The 25,887-nt window shown below is 39.5% G+C and overlaps 1 protein-coding gene across 3 annotated transcripts in view; it reads right to left on the bottom strand.

Moving 5' to 3' along the window:
• Positions 1-23,385: 23,385 nt before the first annotated feature.
• Positions 23,386-25,887, bottom strand: part of LOC129776734 (homeobox protein aristaless) — a 292,574-nt gene continuing 290,072 nt past the window's right edge. For all 3 annotated transcript variants that reach the window (XM_055782554.1, XM_055782553.1, XM_055782555.1), the window contains one exon: positions 23,386-25,822. In XM_055782554.1, the coding sequence (XP_055638529.1) occupies positions 25,420-25,822 (403 nt within the window). In that variant the 3' untranslated portion in view covers positions 23,386-25,419. The remainder of the gene's footprint in view (positions 25,823-25,887) is intronic.

The raw sequence follows: 25,887 nt of genomic DNA, 5'->3' as shown, positions 1-25,887 counted from the left end.
TTCAATTAAAATTGTTCACCGGAGAATAATTGTTTCGAGTCTTCACTGTCAGAATCGATCATTCTACAATGGTAGGTCTACAATAAGATTTATTAGATTTACTTATGAGTGTAATTTGTTTGCACAGGACGAGAGACCAACCGAAGTCCAACCCAGCAAACGCCAATCCGGCAGTTAAAAACACACGCTTCCAGTCTCATAATTTCAATTAGCGAACCTCGCCGGAAAGGGGAAAAAATAAATTAATTTCATTAAAACAAGCTTTCCTTCAGTGAACGACGACGTCATCTTGATCCAGAATTCACACCCAACCCTTCCGCAGGTAAGGCTCGGAACGCCCATTTTCGTATTTGATTAAGAATGCTGCAGAAGCACACACATGCGCCTTGCTTCTCGCTCTCGCTCGCGAGGCTCACTCGAAACTGAGAGGGTAATTTGTTTTTTTTTTTTCTAAATATTCATCCCGGTGGAACTGTGATACTGTGCGATGGATACGATGGTGGCGAAGAAAGACCGGAATTGCATCTCGGTTGCATACTAAATGCTTGTTGATTCAGTTTGGGATTCTGGACCCATTTTGCCAATCTCATTCACAGCATGCTCCGGACGTCATTTTTTCCCTCATTTGTTACGTTCATCGAGGTTATTTATGGGTTTTGCTAATTAATTTTTGCAATAAATATTTTGTTCTAGCAACATGAAATGTATGGTCAGTAGCCCTTCTGTAAGATAAATAAGTTGTTTAACTGGTTTCCCATATTCTTAAATTGGTCGGATTACTACTCAGATGACAATTGATTGTTATGATGTAAAGTTTGTCCGGAATAAAAAAAAAACATCCACAAAAACATATCTTAAAAGTAGAAGGGTCTGAGCCTAGGGGCCTAGGTTCAGAACACTTGGTTATTTTAAATGTAATTCTTTTCATTGTTCAGAAATCTGTTAGTTTAACTCCTTTGAAGCTCTAAATAGTCATTGATTACCTTGAATATGAAATTTATGGCGGAGAAACTAAAAAAAATAAATTTGAAAATACTCACGATTTCGTGCTATTTTGAGGTAAAATACACATGAAATCATGATGTTGCTTTATTTTTAATGGTTAGCTATGATATTATGATTTCTTTCCATTGTCTTATTCTTATTATTAGACATTGGGAGCAGTAGATTTTTCGGTGAAATAATGTTCGTTTGCAGACTATCACAATCAAGTCGAATTGGTTCTACTGCTCAATCTACCATAGAAGGAATTGAGTCACTTGTTTTATTATTTCCACTATTGATGTCTCAGGCGAAAAATATGCTGGGGTAATTTGCCGTCTAACGCTATATATTATAACATATATCGTTTGAACGATTCTGCATAATATGCATTTGAAAACTCTTAATAAACGTTACATTTTTCGTAGAGTGACCCTCCTATATTGTGCTCCCTTGGCCAAGTGGTTAGCGTCATAACTAACATGCCGGATGTTCGGGTTCGATTCCCGTTCTGGTCGGGGGAATTTTTCGTCAAAGAAATTTCCTCCGACTTGCACTGTATTCGACTTGCGCGTATTCTAGAGCTTGCCACTCAGAATGCATTCAAGGCGTGTTATTTGGCATAGAAATCTCAACTAAGTACTAATTAAAATGACGCAAGTAATACTACGTTGAGACGGCGAAGTTCCTCTAGGAACGTTAGTGCAATTGAAGAAGAAAGAAGACCCCCCTATATAGAAATCAAAGACGTAGTACTACGTCAAAACTCTTCGGTATACTGAAGAGTGCACTGAAAGATCGAATTAAGGAACGCATTTCATTCACAAACAAAATGCAGCAGAATTCTTTTCAACGGAGAAGAAAGAATTAGTAGGACTAGAGAATTCTTTACACTAGAAAGACTGAAACTTTGTATGTACCTAGATTGTATGATGTGTAAGATGTTCATAAAGAATGTACATAAATTCGATTTAAATCAATTTTCTATATTGGTTTATATTATTTACAGTTATAAGATAAAATATTAGTAAATATAGGCTGTCAAAAAAGTCCTGCGGTATTTCCGCGAGGTGTCGTTGTAAGCGCGTAGTTCTAGTTGTATTCATTTTATCGAGTCATACTATAGCTTGTTGGAAAGGTATTTTTACGCGCTATAATGTAGTCCTTGACAGTGTTTTGTTTGGTTAAATCGTTCGTGAGTTATAGTGTCGCAAATATGGAGCAAAATAAAGAGAAAATCCGACATATTTTACAGTACTACTATGACAAAGGAAAAAATGCATCTCAAGCTGCCAATAAAATTTGTGCAGTTTACGGACCCGATACAGTTTTCATTTCCACCGCACAACGATGGTTTCAACGTTTTCGTTCTGGTGTAGAGGTCGTCGAAGATGCGCCACGCTCCGGAAGGCCTGTCGTCGAAAATTGCGACAAAATCGCTGAATTAGCCGAGAAAGACCGGCATAGTAGCAGCCGTAGCATCGGCCAAGAGCTGGGGATAAGTCATAAAACCGTTATCAACCATTTGAAGAAGCTTGGATTCACAAAGAAGCTCGATGTATGGGTGCCACACACGTTGACGCAAAAAAAACATCTTTGACCGTATCGACGCATGTAAATCGCTGCTGAATCGCAACAAAATCGACCCGTTTCTGAAGCGGATGGTGACTGGCGATGAAAAGTGGGTCACTTACGACAACGTGAAGCGCAAACGGTCGTGGTCGAAGCCCGCTGAAGTGGCTCAGACGGTGGCCAAGCCCTCATTAACGGCCAGGAAGGTTCTGCTGTGTGTTTGGTGGGATTGTCAAGGAATAACCTATTATGAGCTGCTTCCCTATGGCCAAACGCTCAATTCGGACCTGTACTGCCAACAACTGGACCGCTTGAAGGTAGCACTCATGAAGAAGAGGCCATCTTTGATAAACAGAGGCCGCCTTTGCTTCCATCAGGACAACGCCAGGCCACACACTTCTTTGGTGACGCGCCAGAAGCTCCAGGAACTCGGATGGGAGGTTCTTTTGCATCCGCCGTATAGTCCGGACCTTGCACCAAGTGACTACCACCTGTTTTTGTCCATGGCGAACGAGCTAGGTAGTTAGAAGCTAGCCACAAAAGAGGCCTGTGAAAATTGGCTATCCGAGTTTTTTGCCAATAAGGAAGCGAGCTTCTATAACAGGGGTATTATGAAGTTGGCATCTCGTTGGGAACAAGTCATCGAACAAAACGTCGCATATTTGACTTAAAACAGATGATTGTAACTAATTTTATGAACAAATGAAAATTTAAAAAAAAATACCGCAGGACTTTTTTGACAGCCTAATATATAGATGATTAGTTTAGGAAAAAAATTTGCTGTTTTTGCTGTTTAAAGTAATACTAAAGGACACAGAGAATGTTAATTTTGTTGTAGATTGGATCTCATTAACAAAGTTTCCAGAAGAGGAAAACGTCCGTTCAGAGTCAAATCATGTTGGGTAGAAGGGTTTCGAATACCATTGTCATGTCATGTATTTGCCTCTAATGCCCTCTGTACGAAAACTCTTGTCCGAAAGTTTCCATCAATCCGTTCATAGACGTTGATCTTGGGCTGGACGTTGATACCTTTGACTGTTGTAATCGTCGTTCAAGTTTGATGCTCCATGATGCTCAACTGTTCTGCAGGTTTCCCATTGTCCAGTGGATTTTTTTCCTCCTGTTGTCCAGCTACTGAATCAATATCATCATCGTCAAAGTTGATCAAGTCAGGAACAATTTCAAATGTATGCTTGATCAATGCAGTCCGCGACGTTTGATAGAAAACGCCAAAGTCTCCATAATTGTTTCACGGCCACGAGCAGAATGAGTATTCATATACAGGAACAAATCTGCATATACAAAACGTCCTTTTGCAATCCTTCCAATCAGGGCTTCAAGTTGCTGCTTCGAATTTTTTTATGATTGACTCCGATAGCTGTTCTAGCGTAAATTGCAATCTGACGTCAGCTTCAAAAAGGGTGAATTTCTTCCGCAATAACGACCAAAACTGGTTCGAGGGCATCAACCAATTCCTATATCGCTGTCAGTTCTTAATCGCTGAAGCTTATATTGTGTTTCGTTTTCAGATCTAGCAGCGATTTTTGAACTGAATTTTGGAGGTCGTAGAATCGGCGCAACACTGCCAATTATGTTTTGTCAATCTTATTTTTATACAGTAGAACCCCGATTATCCGCGAAATAGTCGGACTAGATCACCGCGTATAACGAAAATCGCAATAAAGGGCTAAAAATGAGGTACTAACACGAAAAAAAGATATTTTAGCATGAAAACTATGTTTTATCAATACAGAAATTGTTGAACTATCCATCTGTAAGGTCGTTTACATCATTGATCAGATAATGTGAAAGCCATGGCCAAAACAAAAGAGCAAGACTCTACCACTCACTGACAAATTTCGGGAAGTTTTATAGAATTACTAAGTAACTCGCATTCGCGGATAATCGAGGTTCTACTGTATTTCAAAGCGGCAATAAAAGCAACTATTATTTATGGTGTAAAAATAAAAATTACCGAAGTTACCGGTTATTGATTGTAAAATTACCGATAATTCGGTAATGGAAAATGACCCGGTATTACCGGTAAAACCGGTTAACAATCCCTACTATTGAGAGAAGAATTTCTGTTTTTATTTATATTTTGACATGCGACAGCTCTATTGAAGTACAGGGTGACTCAAAAGTCATTAAATTCTTCAAACATAAGATGACTATCAATACGGCATCTATAGTCAATAGTTATACCATCAAACAAGCAGGTGACCACTTTGCCCCCCTTGACCAATTTGCCCCCGGTTGAACCAGCCTTTGGCTGAAAATCTCTTTAATAAAGATAAAAAATTGCCCCCACTACCCCTTTTATTCTAGTGTAACAAATTTCCAGAAATTTGTTGGAAAGCTACTGTCATTGCGCGTCTTTTTTAGTATATGTCAAAAAGTTGAAGCGTAAACTACATAGTTTTTTGCCGCTTCGAATATGTCGAGTTTCGTACCAACGCGAGTATTTTTGCGTTACTTCTAATTTCAATATGAAGAAAGAAGCTGCGGAAAGTCATCGCATTTTGGTGGAAGTTTATGGTGATCATGCTCCAGCTGAGCGAACGTGTCAGACGTGGTTTGCACGTTTTAAAAGTGGTAATTTTGACTTGGAAGACGAAGAACGTTCAGGACCGCCAAAAAAGTTTGAAGATGAAAAATTGAAGGTGTTACTCGATCAAGATCCGTCACAGACGCTATAATAATTTGCAGATACACTTGGAGTAGCTCAGCAAACCATATTCGATTGTTTAACAGCAATGGAGATGATCCGAAAGATAGGACATTGGGTGCCGTATGAATTGAAGAAACCGGCCACAATGCGAGCAAAGACACGATAAAGTTATTTTGCAGCACGACAATGCTCGGCCCCATGTCTCGAAACCGGTCAAAACAAACTTGGAAATGCTGAAATGGGAGGTCCTATCCCACCCGCCGTATTCTCCAGACATTGCTCCTTCCGATTACTACCTTTTTCGATCGATGCAACATGGCCGGGTTGACCAGCACTTCTCCAATTTTGATGAAGTTGTATTGTTGTGACTAGCGATGGGCAATACTTTGAATATTAAATTAGTAACCTTTTTTGCAGAATAAAGCATTAATTTTTGAGAGAAAAACGAAGAAACTTACCGGTACTTACCGGTCATTCTCCGAAGAATGGTAGTTGTAGCGGTATATGGACGTATGAAATGGGAATATTCCTGAGGGTGTTCATTTTACCAACCCTACCACTATAGGAAATTAGAAGCTCCAATTTGAACCCTATTTTACCATATTGACTATTGAAAAGTTCATATTGATTTGTATTGCTATAAATTGTTAGGAATCGATTGGTGCCAAAATCCTACACCAAAAGACCGGGGTTGGGTAATGTCTTGTGCACTATCGCATAGTTGACGTAGGACTTCCTTTTGCTTCAGTAATCATTTGTTTGATGCTGAATCTGAATGAATTCTCAATCAATGGATATTTTAAAAGATTTCTGAAGAGTGCAAGCTCTGCTCTATGCTTCTTTTGTGCATGCATTCTGAGGTGAAATATTTTGCACGCCCGCCAACACGATAGTTAAAAAGAAACGGGTGAGCAAAATTGACCCATCGAACAATCATGACTTAGTAGATTTTCAAGCAGGTGCCCGCATTCATAATATTGCGCTATCAAAGTCATGTTTGAGCTGTTGAAACAATTTTTTGGAGTATTAACGGTATTAACGCTCAAAATCCTGCAACGTAACGCTCCCGTTTTCGAAACTTTTAACTTATACCACAGTATAAAAATGAAAAAAGGTAGTCCTGCGTCAAAAAAATTACACGACATTTTTTTCCGACCCATACACATAGATTGGTGGCCTGTTAGATTTTTTTTGCATATCTTTTTATGCACCAATTTCTTTTTTTGACAACCAAATTCGTTATTCTTGCATGAAATTCAAGTAAGATGTTTTGGTTTGTCCTGTTATGGTTCCAATATGCTCTGTTTTGTTGTATAATGAGATTTTAAAGGTCCAGTGGTCGACAGTAGAGATTTGAATTTAGTATTTGGCCATATGAAAGTAACTCATAATAAATAGTTCCTTTCAAGTCCCACCAAGTACACAGTAGAACCTTCCTGGCCGTTGGCTACCGTTTGAGCTGCTTCATCACGCCTTCACCAGGCAGTTATTTGCACGAGAGGCAATATATCCTCATCCAAAAAAGCTGATGAATTATTGAAATAATTCTAAAAATTATTCTAAACACACACATGCTCGGAATGCGAAGTAACAATCACGCCATTGTGGTCAATCCTGATAAAAAACCAGTTGGAGAACACGTTTGTAGAACCAATGCGCCATAGTTCCATCAATCATTAAGAACATAATTACTCATTTTGAATTAATATTTATAAACATGTGGTTGGAAGAGACGGAACAACATATACGCAAAGGTAGACAGCAAACGATTGCGATTCCTATGACACAATCAACAGAATACATTCACTTGTGAGACGCTATCATGAGCAACACCGGCACAGCCTTTGTTCAAACGACAGCACGTGTGTTCAAACAAAAGAAATGATGTCTTTAATGAGCTCCATTACAAAATTACACGTGTTTGGTCCAAAATGTTGCTGGATGTATTCGGTTGAATAGCAAAAGCAATAATTACTTTATACGCACATTTTTAGTTTTTAGGATACAGTGATTTTCTCAGGAATCCCAGATCCATCTACTAATCAACTGTTCTCCTGTATTCTGAAATCCGATCGAATCAGAATTATCTGTACGGAACGGAACTCAATTTCAATCGAGTTGTGCAAATGTGGCAGCCTTGTCATGCAATTCGACATTGAGCTAATTCTGTAAAGCGAAAATGGTAATGAATTCTTGGGTGAAATGAACACACTTTTAGAATAAAAATTATGAATTAAAAATCCCTTATCCCCATCCAAATCACACCTTTCAGTTCAGAATGAAATGTGTGGTCTACAACACAACGACAGACATCAGCATATACCAACTTACTGCATGAAACGCATACAAACGAATATGTGCATTAGAGTGCCAATGAATGTATGGGAAAAAATCGACACTAAAATTTCAAAAAGTTACCCCATACAAAATGTTCTCCATCTCGAAAAAAAAAACCATATGCAAAATTTCAGCTCAATCGGACTTGAGGAGGAGTGGCGCAAAGCGGTCAAAGTTTGAGTTTTTTTGTAAATCGAAAAATCACCCAAGGGGGAAGATAAGGAAATCGGGATTTCCAAAAACAAATTGTTGATGCCAAATGTCTGAAACATGGCATGAAACGTCGAGATCTAGTGTCATCTCGAAAATTATTTTTCTCTGTCAAAAATCGGCATTCTGGGACTGGGATTTCTTCGGAATACAAAACGAAAAGTATGGTTTAGGGTGCCAATATAAATAGTTATCTCGATTTTTCATTCGGAACTTGCTACGAAATGTAGATTTGCATGATAATATACCGTATGCAAAATATTAGCTCATTCGGACTTCATTTACTGGTGTCACAGACTTTAAAATTTGAGTTTTTTTTTGAAAACCGAAAAATCACCGGAAATCGGAATGGACTTATGTCTATCTGATTCTTATGGACTCGGAAACTACTAAACCGATCGACGTAAAAATTTGTATGTAGGGTTTTTCGGGACCGGAGAAGGTTTTTACGATAGTTCGAGACCCCTCTCCCTCTCTAAGGGGTGGCTACCATACAAATGAAACACAAATTTCTGCATAACTCGAGAATTAATCAAGCAAACGAACACAAATTTGGCGTTTGAACGTTTTAGAATGCAATGATATTTCTCTGCTGGATAGACACTCCTCCCCCCTCTCTAAGGGGGGCTGCCATACAAATGAAATTTCAGTATAACTCGAGAATTAGTCAAGCAAACCAACCCAAACTTGGCATGTGGAGGTTTCATGGTGCAATAAATGTTTCTATGCTGTATAGATACTCCTTTCCCATTTCTAAGGGGGGTTACCATACAAATGAAACACAAATTTCTGCATAACTCGAGAATTAATCAAGCAAACGAACACAAATTTGGCGTGTGAACGTTTTAGAATGCAATGATATTTCTCTGCTGGATAGACACTCCTCCCCCCTCTCTAAGGGGGGCTGCCATACAAATGAAATTTCAGTATAACTCGAGAATTAGTCAAGCAAACCAACCCAAACTTGGCATGTGGAGGTTTCATGGTGCAATAAATGTTTCTATGCTGTATAGATACTCCTTTCCCATCTCTAAGGGGGGTTACCATACAAATGAAACACAAATTTCTGCATAACTCGAGAACTAATCAAGCAAATGAAGTCGAATTTGGGATGTGAGGGTTTTTTGGGTACGAGAAATGTTTCTATGATGATATGACACCCTTCCCTCCTCTGGAATGAGGAGGAGATCCCATAAAAATATTACACATATTTCAACCAAACATTGAAAATTTTCGGAAAACTCTGAAGGGAAATGGGAAAATTCGGAAAATTCAATTACTATATGTTCTACAATTACATAGTGACAACCGTTGTTAGTCCATTTGATGTTTGCGCCAACGAAATTCATTTTTGTTCGAAAGTGGAAATGCATTTTAATGTGATAAAACGCACTTTCATATCTTCTTCTATCAACATCGATAAAAATGGAGCACAGAATGTGTTGATAAGAGCCAAACTCGAGGAAGGAATTATACGATTTAGGGCTATCTTCATTCTATCATATTTTCTGTATCAAACATTTATTCGATGTAACGGAGAAACATGTTGTTTGGAAATGATTGAATATTTTTTTTTGTGTCTGAAAATAATCTGATATTACATTGTCGAGTTTTGGTAGAAGTCCTAGGAAATTTATATTAAAAGTAACTTGTAAAAGGTCAATTAGAAGATGAATGGACACTTCGGTTGAGCTCATGCTATGATACAATATACAAAACAACTAAACACATCTAGGATTGTTGTTACAACATGATTGAAAAATTCAACTCAACCATGCAACCACAATGCGCCACAGCAAAGCGTGGCGGGGTACAGCTAGTCTATATAAATAAAAATGTAAGGCAAAATCTGTTGGTAAGCGGAAACCCCGAAGAAGGGATGGTCCGATTTTAGCCTCCTGTATTTTGTTGTATTCGTCTCTTCCCGTAGATAAATATAGTGGAGAGAAAAACCGAAAATTTTTCGGAAAACTCTGAAGGAAGGTCGGAAAATTCGGAAAACTGAATTCCCACATGTTCGAAAATTACATCATAATAAGCATTGTTAGTCCATTCGATGTTTGCACTATCGAAATTGATCTTTGTTCGTAAGTGGCAATGGATTTTCATGCGAAATAACGCATTTCCATATCTTATCTATATACTAGCAAACCTTTTTGTGTGCGGGGGATAGGGATCGCATAAAAAAAATCGTGCAAAACTTCACCAGTAGCTTTAAAAAACCGTGTTCGGTAAATATTTTGAAAAAAACTTTTTTTGTGCGGTAGATAGGGACCGCATAAAAAAAGTTTCCCCCAAGAAAATAACTCAAATCCACGCCGTTCTCCGTTCAATTTTCTTTTGTTTCCCTACTTTGCGATGGGACAGTTTGCATTTCGGTTGCGCGTGACTGTTTTGTTCTTTTAGTTACATGTCGAAACGTTCTGCTGTTAGATATCATGTCATGCAAAAACTTAGAAAAACTTAGAGCATTTGATGGGTGGAGGGGATTGATTTCAGAAGTGGATAATTGATACGAAAACATGCTTTTTTCGCACTGAAATGCATATGAACCATCGAAAAAAACTAAATGGACGATAACTTCGTCAAATATGCTTCTTTTCATTTACCGTATAAAAAAACAGCACAAAAAAATCGCACAAAAAAAATTCGCACGAAAAAAAGCCGCACAAAAACAGATTTTACTGTAAATAAAAATATAAGGCAAAATCTGTTGGTAAGCGGAAAACCCGAAGAAGGGATGGTCCGATTTTAGCCTTCTTTATTTTGTTGTTTTCGTCTCTTCCGGTAGATCAAAGTAGTGGAGTGAAAAACAGGAAAATTTTCGGAAAACTCTGAAGGAAGGTCGGAAAATTCGGAAAATTGAATTCCCACATGTTTGAAAATTACATCATAATAAGCGTTGTTAGTCCATTCGATATTTGCGCTATCGAAATTGATCTTTGTTCGTAAGTGGAAATGGATTTTCAGGCGAAATAACGCATTTCCATATCTTATATTCTATAAATAAAAATGGAAGGCCAAATGTGTTGGTAAGCGCAAAACCCGAGGAAGGAATGCTTCAATTTGAGTCATCTATATTTTGTTGTATTCGTCTCTTCCCGTAGATCAATATAGCGGAGAGAAAAATCGGAAAATTCGGAAAATTGAATTCCCATATGTTCTACAATTAGCTAAGCGTTGTTAGTCCATTTGATGTTGGCGCTAACGAAATTGATTTTGGTTCGAAAATGGAAAAGGATTTTCAGACGGAATAACGCATTCCTATATCTTCTATCAATATAAACAAAAATGGAAGGCCATATGTGTTGGTGTGCCCTAAACCCGAGGAAGGAATGGTCCGATTTGAGCTGTCTTTATTTTGTAATACTCTCTGTATCAAACATGTATTCCATGCAACGGAGAAACATGTTATTTCCAAATGCTTGAAGAATCTTGAACGAGAATTGTGTCTGAGAATAATTTTATATTATAAGGGTGAATTTTTGTAGAATTACTAGACAATTTATAGTAAAAGGAAATTGTAGAGGGTCAAAGGGTAATCAATCAATGAAGAGTTCAGTGATTGGACTCACTACGTTCACTTAGTAAGAAAACGTGGATGTTTGAAAGTATTCAAATCGAAAAATCTATTTTGGGCGGGACGAAGTTCGTCGGGTCAGCTAGTAATGAATAATAATTTAGAACAATTATCACAAATTATGGAAAATTCTAATTTTTGTATGCTGAAGGGTGAAACGAACAAATAATAGCCAATTTTTCAAGGGTTTTAAAGTGTTTGTATGGATGGGAGCAGACCTTTCTTTCTCTCAGGCTGAACGTCGGCTTGGAATTTTACCAGAAAAAAAGTTCAAACGAAGTCAGGCGTAGATCGAACAAAGGACGGCTGGAATGCAAGGCTGTTTAACACGACTGCGCTACCCACATAGCCACTGGTGCTGTTGTACAAATAAGTGAGAATATTACATTACATTTTGAAATGAAGTTGGATCTTAATAATATACATGGAAAGTGTTTTCTAAGAGTGGAAAGGAGAGCATAAACGTGAACCTGTATCCTTCTCGGACTTGTATGTGGCAAAGTATGCGAAAAGGGTTACTGCGTGCTTATTGGGAATGTGTCTCTTGTTCTGCTCTCTCATATTGCTCTTATTTTTTTTTATTGATTCGTTTATTTTTACAGGCTCAGTTACTTAAGTTTAAAGGAGCCGAATTCTTAAATATAATTTTAAAATAATATATATAAACAATTTTCTTACATCTATGGTTACTAAGGTGGAAAACCGATTACTCGCGGTGTACTCGAGTTTAGAAGGGTGACATATTTTTGAGAGAAGGATGGGATATAAGGAAATCGTAACAATGTTGATGAACACTATATTCTTAAATCTATTCATATATCTATAGTGTATTTACATTTCAACTTATTCTACTATTTATAGCAAGGGGCGAATTACCCGCAAAGGAAGGAAAGGAGGGTATAAGGATATAGGGACAATCACACACGAAGATCGATAGCTTTAAGGAAAACATATACATGGGACATGTAATCAAGGCCTAACCGAGCCAACACATCTCTCACCGGTACATTGGGCTGTCTTCCTCGGGCCCGAAGGGAGTTTTCTAAATTCGATCTGGCGACCAGATACAACTCGCACGACCAAACAACGTGCTCGATGTCGTGATAACCTTGGCCACAAACGCAGAGATTGCTGCTGGCAAGATTGAAACGGAAGAGTAGTGCATCTAACGAACAGTGATTGGACATGAGTCGGGAGAAGGTGCGAATAAAGTCCCGACTCAAGTCCAGACTTTTGAACTACGGTTTGAAGCTAACCTTTGGGATAATCGAGTGAAACTACCGGCCCAATTCCTCTTCGTACCACTTGCGTTGCCAGTTAGCGATGGTATTTTTGCAGACTAAAGAATAAAATTCATTGAAGGCGATTTGACGCTGATAAATATCGCCTTCAATTGCACCTACCTTTGCTAATGAGTCAGCCCTCTCATTACCCGAAATGGAGCAATGTGACGGGACCCAGACGAAGGTAATGACATAACAGCGTCTGAATAAAGCACTCAAAAATTCTCGTATTCTCTCAAGGAAGTACGGCGAGTGCTTTTCCGGACTCACTGAACGGATAGCTTCGACAGAGCTAAGACTATCCGTTACATTGTAACAGTGTTCAACAGGTCGTGAGGCGTCGCTGTCCAGCGCCCAGTAAATCGCTGCCAATTCGGTAATATACACTGAGCAAGGATACTGAAGACTGTGTGAGGTGCTGAAAAATTCGTTGAACACTCCAAATCCTGTGGACTCATTCATGGAGGACCCATCAGTAAAGTACATATTATCACAATTGATACGCCCATACTTTGCATTGAAGATCGTAGGAACGATCCCCGATCGATGATAATCTGGAATTCCATGGATTTTCTCCTTCATGAACAGATCAAAATGTACAGAGAAATTGATGTAGTCAGGAAAACAAACACGGCTGGGAATATACGAAGAAGGATCAACCTGCATGGAGATGAATTCCTGATATGGACTCATGAATCCGGAGTAAAAATTCAGCTCGATCAGCTGCTCAAAATTTCCGATCGCCAATGGGTTCATGACCTTACACCGGATGAAGAGATAATAAATTGAAGCGATCTTTTAGTGAGAGTACGCCTGCCAAAACCTCGAGACTAATGGTATGCGTTGAGGGCATACATCCCAACGCAATACGCAGACAAAGACACTGAGTTCGCTCGAGTTTAATTAGGTGTGTTGTGGCAGCTGATTGAAAACAGAAATTGCCATAATCCATCACTGAGAGAATAGTTGTTCGATACAACATTATTATTCTATTATGCAGAAGAAGTCAAGAAGTCATTATTTATCATTTTGGAACACAAGTCTTAACAACTGATCTCATTGACTAAGTTCTGGTTATGCATAGGAAAGGGAAAGGAGAATGGGCAAGTGCATTGGAGGAAGTGAAGCTGGCTTCAAGGGAAGACATATTTTGAAAATATTAAGATCGCGACTACCCAAGCTACCATAATCTGATATGCGTAAGTATACCCTTTCGAACTATTAAATCATCAACCAGTTAAATTCATTAATTGCATTTTTTACATAACCGAACAACATGCTCGATATTATGACATCCTGGACTACATGTTCTGCCATGCAAATGAAACACAAATTTCTGCATTACTCGAGAATTAATCAAGCAAATAAAACCAAATTAGGCATATGGAGGTTTTAGGGTGCAATAAATGTTTCTATGGTGGATTGACACTCCTTTCTCCTCTCTATAGATGAGGAGGGGAGGGTGCTGAACAACTCGAGAACTAATCAAACAAACGGAATTAAACTTAGCACATAGAGGTTTTAGAAATCGATAAACGTTTCTATGGTGGTTAGACACTCCACCCCCCTCTCTAATGGGAGGTTACCATACAAATGAAACACAAATGAGCTCCCCACCAGGTGCCGGTAATTGTACGGAGAAAGTTTATTCTTTGTTGGCATTTTTTACTCAGATACCTAATATGGGCCCCAAGTGCATTTGGAGTCGAACCAGACCCCAAGATACTTGAATGACATAGCATGAGTGATCGGTTTACCCAAAAGTTGAAACTTTGGTTTTGCTGGTCTATGCTTACTAGAAAAAAACACCATCTCTGTTTTCTCCGTGGAGAATTCGATCACTAGCCCAAAGGCCCAGGTTGAAAAATTGTTCAAAGTATCTTGTAGGGGTTGTTGCAGGTCGGATTCGTTTGATCCTACGACAGACACCACTCCATCATGTGCAAGTTGTCTTAGGCTGCAATTTTGTGTAAGCCAATTGTCAATGTCACTTACGTAGAAGTTGTACAAAAGGGGGCTTAAACATGAGCCCTGGGGGAGTCCCATGTAGGAGATCCGACTTACTGTCGAATCCCCATGAGAAAAATTCAAATGTTTCTCACAAAGCAAGTTATATAACATATTATTCAATAGGGGCGGCAGACCCCGAGAGTGTAATTTGTCTGACAAAACCTCTATTGAAACAGAATCAAAGGCCCCCTTTATTTCCAAGAATACGGTAGCCATTTGTTTTTTTTTTCGGCGTAAGCCATTTGAATTTCTGAAGAAAGCAACGCAAGACAATCATTCGTCCCCTTGTCCCTGCGGAACCCATATTGTGTATCTGAGAGTAAGCCATTCGTTTCAACCCATCGATCAAGGCGAAACAAGATCATTTTCTCCAACAATTTTCGTATACAAGACAGCATTGCTATTGGGCGGTACCAATTGAAGTCGGACGCGGGTTTTCCGGGTTTTTGAATAGCTATAATTCGTACTTGTCTCCAATCATCTGGAACAATATTATGCTCCAGAAACCGATTGAATAAATTCAACAAGCGATGTTTCGCCACATCAGGGAGGTTTTTCAACAAGTTGAACTTAATTCGATCCGATCCCGGAGCAGAATTGTTACATGAAAGGAGAGCAAGAGAGAATTCTACCATCGAAAACTCGGAATCAAGATCGCACCTATCTTGTGGTATATCTCGAACAATTTTTTGCACAGGAGTGGAATCAGGACAAACCTTCCAAGCAAAATTAAAAATCCATCGATGTGAATATTCTTCGCTTTCATTCGTTGAAGAGTGATTTCTCATGTTTCGAGCCACTTTCCATATTTTTTTCATTGACGTTTCTCGTGACAAACCTCCCACGAAATTTCGTCAATAAGCATGTTTTTCTCCTTTGATCAAATTTTTGAACTGATTCTCAAGGTCTAAATACGTTTGAAAATTTTCAGGGGTTCCACGTTTCCGAAAAGCTTTAAATGCATTCGATTTATTTAAATAGCTTGGAACACTGGCTATCCCACCATGGATAGGGAGGCCTTCGACGAATAGTGGTACCTTGGATGGGTTTCGTTTGAGTGCGAACCGAGATGTCATAGATCGAACGAGAAAGGTAGTTATACTCCTCCAACGGAGGTAAGCCATCTCTGGAATTGATGGCTAGAGTAATCGCGTCCGCATACTTTTTCCAGTCAATGTGTCTTGTGAGGTCATATGCCATGTTTATAGATTCAGAAGAATTCGACCCAATGGTGATGGAAATTTTGATTGACAAGTGATCACTACCGTTGGGGTCCTGGATTACATTCCACTTGCAATCTAACAATAGTGAATTCGAGCAAAGCGATAGGTCAAGAGCACTTGGGTTAGCAGGAGGTTTAGGTACACGTGTTGTTTCCCCAGTGTTGAAGCTGTTACAAAGATCATATATCAACAATGAACGATTGTCGTCGTACTGTTCCCCCCAGGCAGTTCCGTGAGAGTTGAAGTCTCCCAAGATCAATCGTGGCTCAGGAAGGAGTGAGCACATGTCAACAAGTTGCTTGCAGCTAACCGCAGCTCTCGGAGGCCAATACAAGCTGACAATACAGAGGTCTTTGCCTCTGATGTTTGCATGACAAGCAACAGCTTCGATCCCTCCAATAGATGGAAGGTCAATTCGAAAAAATGAGTGGCACCTATTGATCCCCAATAGTACCCCTCCGTATCTGTCATCACGGTCCAAGCGTATGGTATTAAAATCGTGGAAAGAGAGATCATCTTGCGAAGAAAACCAAGTTTCGGACAGAGCAAAAACATCACAATTGAAGTTATGAATGTAAAATTTGAATGTATCCAATTTAGGGATAAGACTACGACAATTTCACTGTAAAACAGTGATATGTCCGACCTCTGTATTTGAATTAGACATCAAGAGAGATAATCATTGCAAGGAGGGGCCATGTTTGCATAAATTGCTGCAAATTTGTCTTTAATACTGGAAGCATTGCGGTGACAATGGTTCTAATGGAGTCGGAAACATTAAAACACGTGAAAATTTGATCCACAAGGTCAAACAACTTTCAAAATCCCGATTGGGAAGTTGAACTTGACGGAAAAACAGGGACATTTGGGGTTTTTGATGTTCCCTCGAATGCTGGGTCGTTCGAAGGTGAACTATTACCACGGAAGCCAGGAGGAACCTGATTTTGCTTGTCCGCTGCACTCGTTTTTTTTAGGAAAACTAACTGGGGGTATCACCGGAGGGACTTGTGCTTGAACGTTGGGAGTGGTCACATTTTTGCGCCGGGGATTCCCTTGAGAAATAGGCGGCGTGCCCCCGTTAGCTGTATCCGCTTCCATTTCGTCAACTGGCAACGTGGCGTAAACATTATGTGTGCTGATTGGTGATCGTTGTTGTTGAGCCAGTGGAGAAGCGCCCTTCAAAATTTCCGCGAAAGTGCGTTTAGAGCGTTCCCTCAAAGAGCGCTTCTGTTTCACCCAGTGTGGGGTTCTCTCGCAATATGGACGCTTTTTTATCGTCGCACTGCAGGATTCGCCCACATGTTGCTCTCCGCAAGTGGCACAGCGTTCTTTATTGGCACAATAAGCAGCCGTATGACCAACTGACTTGCACTTTTGACAAATCATTGGCTTCGGAATAAAAAGTCGCACGGCTAACCTCAATTTCTCTACCATCACGTAGTCCGGGAGAGCTGAACCAGCGAAGGTGACTCGAAACGAGTCGGACGGCGTAAATTTGGTTTCACCCCCTTCATGGGAAACTGTTCCGAGCTGGCGGCAACCCAAGATCTTAACAGTCATCGAGGGCAGTTTCTTAAAACGGCCAGTACCTTCACTCGTAATGTATTCGCACGTCAGACCCGTTTCGGTTATCACACCCTCAATTTCAACTACGTGAGAGAGAATGCAAACCCGATACTCAATTGTAAAATGCTGGTCGACAACAATCTTGTTTGCGTCCTTTCGATCAGTCACGACAACTCGCAATTTGTTTGGTCTAACCTTCGAAATTTCCGACACGGAGGTATACCTTGCCAGATCTTTCGCAATCTGCATGACTTTCAAAGCTTTTCCATTTGGTTTGGGCCGAAAGAAAATAACCCAGTTCCAGATGCTTCTTCTGGATAGACCTTGACACGGGAGAGGAGGTAACAGAGGGGGAAGACGAGGTAACAGAGGGGGAAGACGAGGTAACAGAGGGGTAATACGAGGTAACAGAGGGGGAAGACGAGGACAAGGATTGAGTGGGAAGGGAGACAACATGGGGAGTAGGCGAAGGTAAGGATTGAGTGGTAGCGGAGATAACAGGAAGGGAACCCGAAGTCGAAGGTAGGGTGGGAGCGTCAAGAGGTGGAGAGGAGAGATTTGCGATTTTTTTATGAGGGGGCTTATTAGCATGAGCTGGTTCGTCCCCAGAAGAAACATCTTGCGATTTAGGAACACGTTTAAGTGTTTTTCCTTTTTTACCTAATGGGTGGGATTCATTGGTTTCATTGTCTCCGAATGATTTAATGTAATGTTTCGATATTTTGAAAAGTAAACCAGATTTGTCGTACCCGTACCCGATAATCAGTTGAAAGCTTACCACCACAAACAATATTTAGGGCTTACGAATTCCGAAACTCTTTTTGAAAATAAGGCACCACTTTATTAAAAAGACGCAGGTGCTCAAAGTTACGTTACAAGTTACGTATGAGAACTTAATAATGATTTTTTCTGTTTAATCCTCATTTTATGTTCAATAACTCAACGACGAATTGAATTTTGCATATTATTTCTTTTGTTTCGAAACACGATAAACGATAAACGAAATATTTGCAATGTTAAAATCGAGAGTGATATAAACGAGATGTGATAAAAACGCCCAGTGATAGAATCGAGACATTACTGTACTTCGAAAAATTGTGCTTTCTGAAAAATTTGTCTTATGATCCTTGGCCAAAACGGGCCCCATTCATAAAACCACCGCTAGGGATCACAGTGGTCAAAGAAAATGATCAAAATGCAGAAAAATTTATAACTCCTCAGGAATACTTTATAGAAACATTGTATCTTCTACAAAGTTGATCCTATGATCCCTGACCATAAGAGGAGCGCTGAGGTAATTTTTTTCCAAAACAATGAGAAAAAATAAAGAGAATTTTTTTTCATCTCATCTATTTATTAATAAAAAGCTCATTTAGCAATTCAGCTGTAACAGAGCGGAATCTATCGTGTACATTTTTTCTCATGTTGTATATTACCAATTAGCCATTTCTTTTCTTTCTTTCTTTGTTTTTAAGAGGCTTTAAACTTTGCAGTTCATTCGCCTCTAATTAGCCATTTTTAGGCGTAAGATTATTATACCTATCTTATCGATACACAGTTTACCTGTTACTGTTGATATGAGACTTCCATTGTTATGTTACAAATAGCACTAACTACCGATGCAGCAGACCGTAATGTAAGGGACTGGGATTACCGACACATGATGATTGTTGCGTGGACTTAGTAGCTAGAATAACACACAAAGATGGTCAGTTGAGGGTCCTGAGTTATGCTCATGATTGTTCGCTTAGTAGCGGACACGCAACCAATTAGGCTATGAAGACCCTCATAAAGAGAAATTGTTATAAATAAAAAATACTGTGTAAAATCCACAATTTGGATCTTTGTTTTTAATCTGTGTTGAAAAAGAAAAGAAAATGAAATAGGAGGAATATTCTTAAGTGATTTAATTTTATTTACTAATACAATGAATATAAAAATCAACAAATCAGTAATCAACTTTCTCAGTATTCTTCGGCATAGTTGCTCTGTTTGTAGAGAAAGCCACATGGGAAAGTCCACTACTTTTATCGCAATCCCACTTGTATGGAAGCTCGAAATCTATTTCAGTCAAATCATTTAGTAATCCGTTGTTGTTCAAGGCTTCAACACGCTTTACTTCCGCTCTCACTTCAGTATTTTTGATGGATTCCGAAGACAGATATGCTTTTTCTTTAGCCACAAGAATTGTGTTGATAAGGAAAGACGTCAGCATGATGATTTTTAGCAGTCGATCCAACCAAAGGATACTGAGCTTTGCTTAGATTCGCTTCAATAATCAAAGAAACACCTTCTTCAGGGTTCAGTTTTACAAGAAGAATAAGTTCTTAGTCGTACAGATGGCTGCCAACTTTTTGGATACGTTTAGTATCCAAAAAGTTGGCAGCCATCTGAGGATAATTGAAAGTGATAAAGAGTAGTTTTGAAACATGTTCCTCACCATTCAATATGAATTTAGTAGCAGCGACATGCAAAAAATCAACAGAAGAGTGCTTTTCTCGAAGCGTTTCAGTTTTCTGCCTTTTCGACCGAAATGTCGAATCCTCAAACGATATCGAAAGTCGATCAGCTTTAGTCCGCCACAGTTTTTTATCGTTCATAAAATTTGGAGGAAAAACGCGAAGTTTCCCTTTGAACAACAGTAGTTTCCAAATCCACTTTCCAATGCTTCCGGTTAACAAATTTCAAACACCACGTCTTGTAATAAACGTGAACAAAACAAATAATATAGGAGAAGTGTGTAATACGCACCCCTAATGGAGAATGGATTTATCTTGACAGTGCTCTTAAAATTTAAGGTAACAACTACGTCAGTACGTAGATTTGTTAACCCTCAGTCATCTGTAATCGTTTTGTATTTTAGATACTAAATAACAAAAGTGCTACGAATTTTATTTTGTAAGGCGCCCAAATTCTAAATTTCAAAACATACGGTGTTAAATGGTTATAATATGCCCATGAGTTGTTTCTCTCAGAGACTATGAAGCTCAGAAAAACAGCTTGTATGAATGAGAGATTCCATCAACCTATTCCCTTCATGCCCACCAGCGAAGAGAAGAAACCGTTCCTCCGGTGAGCGTGTTCTTCCAGTATTCGTGCATTAATTCTCCAGTCCGCGCTCTTGTTTTCCTGCATTCTCTGAGCACATAATAAAAATGCCAGATGTGAAGACATGTTTTCGTTTCGAAGACATTTAATTTCGTGAAAACATACTGAGGTCATTTCAAAGTATGTGAAAACAATTGTTTGTGTGATTTACCGAACATGATTTAGAAATATCGTGATGGTTTGCTCATTATGATTACATTTGAAGACATTTATTCGTGCCATGCAGAGATATTTGAAAAAATTATCCGGCATCCCTCACATACAAGCCATTTCTCTCGTGAGAATGTTTACGGTCGAAAGCGAGCAAATTGTCCCGATCGAGGGTATGCCATACTGCCCGATGGTTAGCTGATGCGGAAAATATCAAATAGAGAAGTCAATGAATCCTTTCTTACCATTTTCTTCATCTGAGATATTCACTGAGAACTCGACTCAATAAATATGACCCACAGTTATCGCCTCTGAATCGGTTTCAAGCAACAAAAACCTTATAGAAATGATGTAGAAAATTACATCGAAAATTGCTTCCAAAGAAAATTATTTTTCTTATTTTTTTGAAGCATGCTACAAATGTAAAACTTGCATGGTATGATTCTATCATTGACTAGCACGATTGCCTATATCCATTGCATTTCTATCCTTGCTGGTTTACGAGAAAATCAGGCGTGTCAAATTGCCCGGCAGGCGCGTTTTAGACACATCTCCTCTACAGCTGCTTGACTTGAGTCAGGCGCCTCGGTGCGCGCGATGCTTTGACTTAAGCGGTGCAGCAGGTAAACAAAATGGCAGTTGTGCCGTTGTGCGTCATACCATTTTTTCTTCTTTTTGATCGTATCATCGTTTAGGCGGAAATTCGTGATGACAGTGCGACAGTGTCGATGTCTGGTGGCGACTTCCAATTAGGGGCATAATTTGGGTCCCAAACTCGTTAGTGTAATCCCTATCAGACTAGAAGACAAAGAAGACACTTTTAAAATGTTAAAATTTGAAAGAATATTCTCACATCATGTTATTTAATTACTTGAAACATGTATTTCTGAGTTTTATTTGACCATTTGTCTATACATTTCCAAAATTCTTACTGAATCTTTTCATTATAATACAAAGTTGTCCTCGAAATCAATTTTCGTATGAAATTTTTTCACCATCTGCAAAAAAAGTGTTTCTCATTCAAATAAAATACTAATTTGAAACGGAAAAGTTAATTTTCATTCATAATTTCACTTTTAAAAATGTGTTCATTCCGCCTGAAAATCAATTATTTTGGACGCTCCTCTAAACTAGTAAACGTAGATCAATACCGTCAACGCGGATTGCTCAGGTCTTTTTCAGACCCTCTTAATACACTGCGTTTCATAACTATAGAACAATTCCATTTTTCTCAGTTTCCAGAGATATATAAGAAAACGGTTGAATTGAAGTATATAGTGTTCTCAAGATTAATTTGCTTGGTTTAAATAGCTTACCATCAACACGAATGAACAGTCAGAAGTGCAACGAAGTACTTCAGAATCATTTACTTCTGTTTTTGCTTCAAAATTATACTGATAATTGGGTAATTTGGTATCAAACCATAAAATCTGGAAGGTTATGGCATAGTTTAATGAATGGGGGCTTCAGATTCTGGACTGGTGAGCTTGTTTACCAAATCTAAACCCTGTCAGGAACTTATGACAAATGATCAGACGAACAGTAGATGCAGCTTACAAACAGTATGAGTCATTTGAAGAGCTTAAACGAGCAGTATCCTCTGCGTAGAACGAGATACACACTACAACATGGCGCAGCATGGTCGTAACTACTTCGAATGGGTTATTTGAACTGATTGAGAACTAAATATGACTTAAGAATTAGAAACTTATCGTAACGGAGTGAAATTTCTTCCATCTGGTTCTTCAATTATGAAACACTGGAATTTTAGTTTTTTGAATGTTTCGCCCCTGCACACAACAATAAAGTTGAAATTGTATTTGTATTATTGTATTTTACACTATATACTTCAATTCAACTGACTCCTTACATATTTCTGGAAACTCAGAAAAAATGAGTGGTTCTATAGTTGTGAAACGCAGTGTTCAAATCGAGTCTTTGTTCACTAACTATTCATGAAGGGTCACTCGACCCGCTATGGTTGGAATAGATATACATGAAACAACGATAGGTTTAGTATCGAAAGCTTTCCTTCTCATGTTACCTAAATATAATCTATGCCGCTTTTTCAGACGCATGAGATTTTCGGATTTTTGTTCTGTCGAGTGGTCGATAGCTCGCGGTTACATAATCACATCACTTACCTTAGTGAACACTAACAACTATCCCTTCCACGGTATTCGCTAGGGAACCACGCTATAGAGACGACCTTGTGGCCATACTAACATTCCTTCCCTCCCCCTGGTGACTGTAAGGATGTGGCCGATGTCGCTATTGACCTTTTAGAGCTCGAATCACAGAAACTTGCACAATGAGAATCATTTGCTACTCCCAAAGATCATTCAGTGTGTTCTTTGTGCAATTTCGCTGGTTCAGGTCAAAACGGAGAGCAACTACGAATTTTACCGTCTCCCCAAGCTCAAGCACTCAGTGTGACTAGTTAAAATGCAATAGGAAATCATGCCACTTATGGAGGTCGTTCATTTCCGGAAAACCTTCATGTATACTTATGTGCCATTTTTCATGGCGAAAGTTTTTGAATTGCGTTGTCCCGTTGATTAGATCAATTCGAATGAATTACAGTGTCGACAACAAAATGTCTGGTTAATGATAGCCAAATATGATGATGTCAAAGGATGTGATACTTATAAGAGTTCATTTCAAGCAATACACCACTTTCGATTGTTTCTCGGTTTATTAAATTTACGCCCGGCAATTTACATACGTTTCGCTTCCACTTCGATAAATTATCAATCAAGGTTCAATCGCCTGTATTGCTTCGAATCCTTACGCATAACTTTAAGCTAATTGCTGCTAAGTGTTTGGATGTGGGAAGAGAGCTCGTGGAGTTTTAAATAAATATTCCATAGTTGGTGTTAAAGGTGATATGAAAGTTATCAAATTCGTATATACTCCATTTTGTTGTACGCAGTACAATCTTTTCAACAACAGAGAGTCGCAATACATAAGTTGATGGAAGTTAGGTATCCTCTCTTGTATAAATGGTCATGAAATAATACAAATATTACATTTTAGTCACTTTTTCCCACATCCAATACGTTTCTCTTACGAACCAAATCCTAAGGGCTAAGGGGTTTATAAATTAGTGTTGTATACAATTGTTGCGTTCCATTGCATGTTTCTGTGCTGAATCCTGCTTACAACATTAAGCAATTTCTTTGAACTAATGTATGGGCTTACCAATAAATACTAATCGAAGAACAAAAATATCTACCAAAATATTTGTTCTCATACTATTTACAGTTTTATGCTATTCCGAGCCGTCTTATCCTTATTGACTCTCTGTCAGCGTGTTCGTGAGCACCGCAATTCTGAGTGTTTTAATTACATCCTGAGGCAGAGGTCACATGTTTTTTCATCTCTCTCCGCCCAAAGGCAGTGCTGCCAGTGTTTTGAGCTGCCGTCTCGCCTGATTAATCTCGCGTTGTCGATTAATGAAAACCTTCCCCCAACTCGTCGTCGTCATCGTCGCGTGCAGCAGCCGTTATTAGTGTCAGACCAGGGGAGCCGACAGTGCAAAAATAAACCTGTTCCATCGATCGCACTCTCGGCCCTGGAACCTACCATTAGGCGAGACATTTGCTGCCGCTAAGTATATGAATTAGGTGCAAAATAAGCAGAAAAAAAATGTATAAAATAAAATTAATCTAATTCGACCCGTTGCGTTTTCACCAGCAGCACCACAGCGCGCCTCTAATCGCATTTTGCCGTCGGACAGCGCAGCGCGGCCTTAATAAGCCTCTCACTCGGACCGCACGGGACTTCACCGACAGAAAGGCGGAGGAAGGAATTATAACTAAATGTATTTTTCCAGCTAATATGAGAAACACTGGGTTCCCGGTTTCTTCCCTCCGGCGGCAGAGATGAGGCTGTGGGTGTGTGTGTGTGTGTGTGTGTGTGGAAACGAAAATTAGCAGTTTCTCCGGGAGGCGAAAAACCAGAAGCTCTTTTGCAGCGCGTTCTGTCGCCTCCCCCCTCGGCCTTTGAGTTGATAATGATTATGGTGCTGATGCCTGATGCTTGCTTGATGATGGTATAAACCATTTTGATACTGTCCACGATTATGAGGAAGTTAACAGATATTCGGACGAAGGATGAAATGATCACCGATCGAATACCCTGATAAATTGGGACTCATGTCCGTTTGTCTGTGGGTCAAAGTTGCGTGTCACAGTGGTTGGTTACATTCGTATTCCTCGAAGCAGATTTCTTTTGGTCCGAAAATGGAAAGACAAAAAAATAAGCGAATGTCTCGCGCGAATTAGGCTAAATTTACGGTTGCCAAAACGACAGCACGCAACTGACACAGGTCGAAGTGAAAGCTGTGGACGCACCCTCCGGGGAATTCTTCATCTGCGCGTGACGTTTCGATTAATCAAAGTGACACGAGCGGAGCGACCTTGGCAGCACTGTCGCTAATTAGAAATCAAATTGACAGGAGCGTTGTGTTTTTTGTTTGCTAAATGTGTTTCTGTTTCTTTTTTCTGTGTAGTTTATAATAATTGTTTCTTTGCAAGGCACTATGTGTATATCCTAAGGCAATTGAGTCTTGCTAAACGCGCTGCGAGAGTGTGTGAGATAGTTGTTTTGCTGTTGCAGTGTTTCTAGATCAATAGTAATCAGTGTTTTCAGAAGGTGTTGAAAAGTTTAGGGTGTGTTTGTGTTTATCGAAGTACGGAGTGAAAGTAAAGTATCTAGGGTTTAATCTTAGCTAATGATATCACTGTGCCCATTTTGGCGAAGCATCTCAAGCCGAAGTTCGTGCTCCCGAGCCTTGAGACGAAGGGCGGCTATCGAAGAACTGCGTCGATCCTGGGGCGGAGTTGTAGACCCGGGAGCAGCTACAACGCCCGGACCCTGCGAAGGAACAACTGGTACTGAGGTGGGTGAAACCGGTGGAGACGCTGGCGTTGGAAGACTCGATGGAGGAGGTGGTCCCCCTTGCGAGAGGTAATCCGAACTGCTCACTCCACCCGGGGGCGAAGGTTTCGACTGCATTACCGGTGGTGCACGCTGGGCAGCGGAAATATTTGCCAACAGTGTCTGGAACGATGCTGATGGAGTGTAGAGAGCGCCAACTCCCGGCGGCAGCATCGGCGGTGGTGGCGTTCTAAAAGAAAACCGAGACAAAATTAGCTCCTCCAAAGTTCTGCGCTGTAGTCTGGAAGTCAATTA

Source organism: Toxorhynchites rutilus, chromosome 3 (assembly GCF_029784135.1).
Source record: "Toxorhynchites rutilus septentrionalis strain SRP chromosome 3, ASM2978413v1, whole genome shotgun sequence".
Classification (NCBI taxonomy): domain Eukaryota; kingdom Metazoa; phylum Arthropoda; class Insecta; order Diptera; family Culicidae; genus Toxorhynchites; species Toxorhynchites rutilus.
Note: the sequence above shows the minus strand (reverse complement) of the source record. Positions and strands in the feature narration are given on the sequence as shown.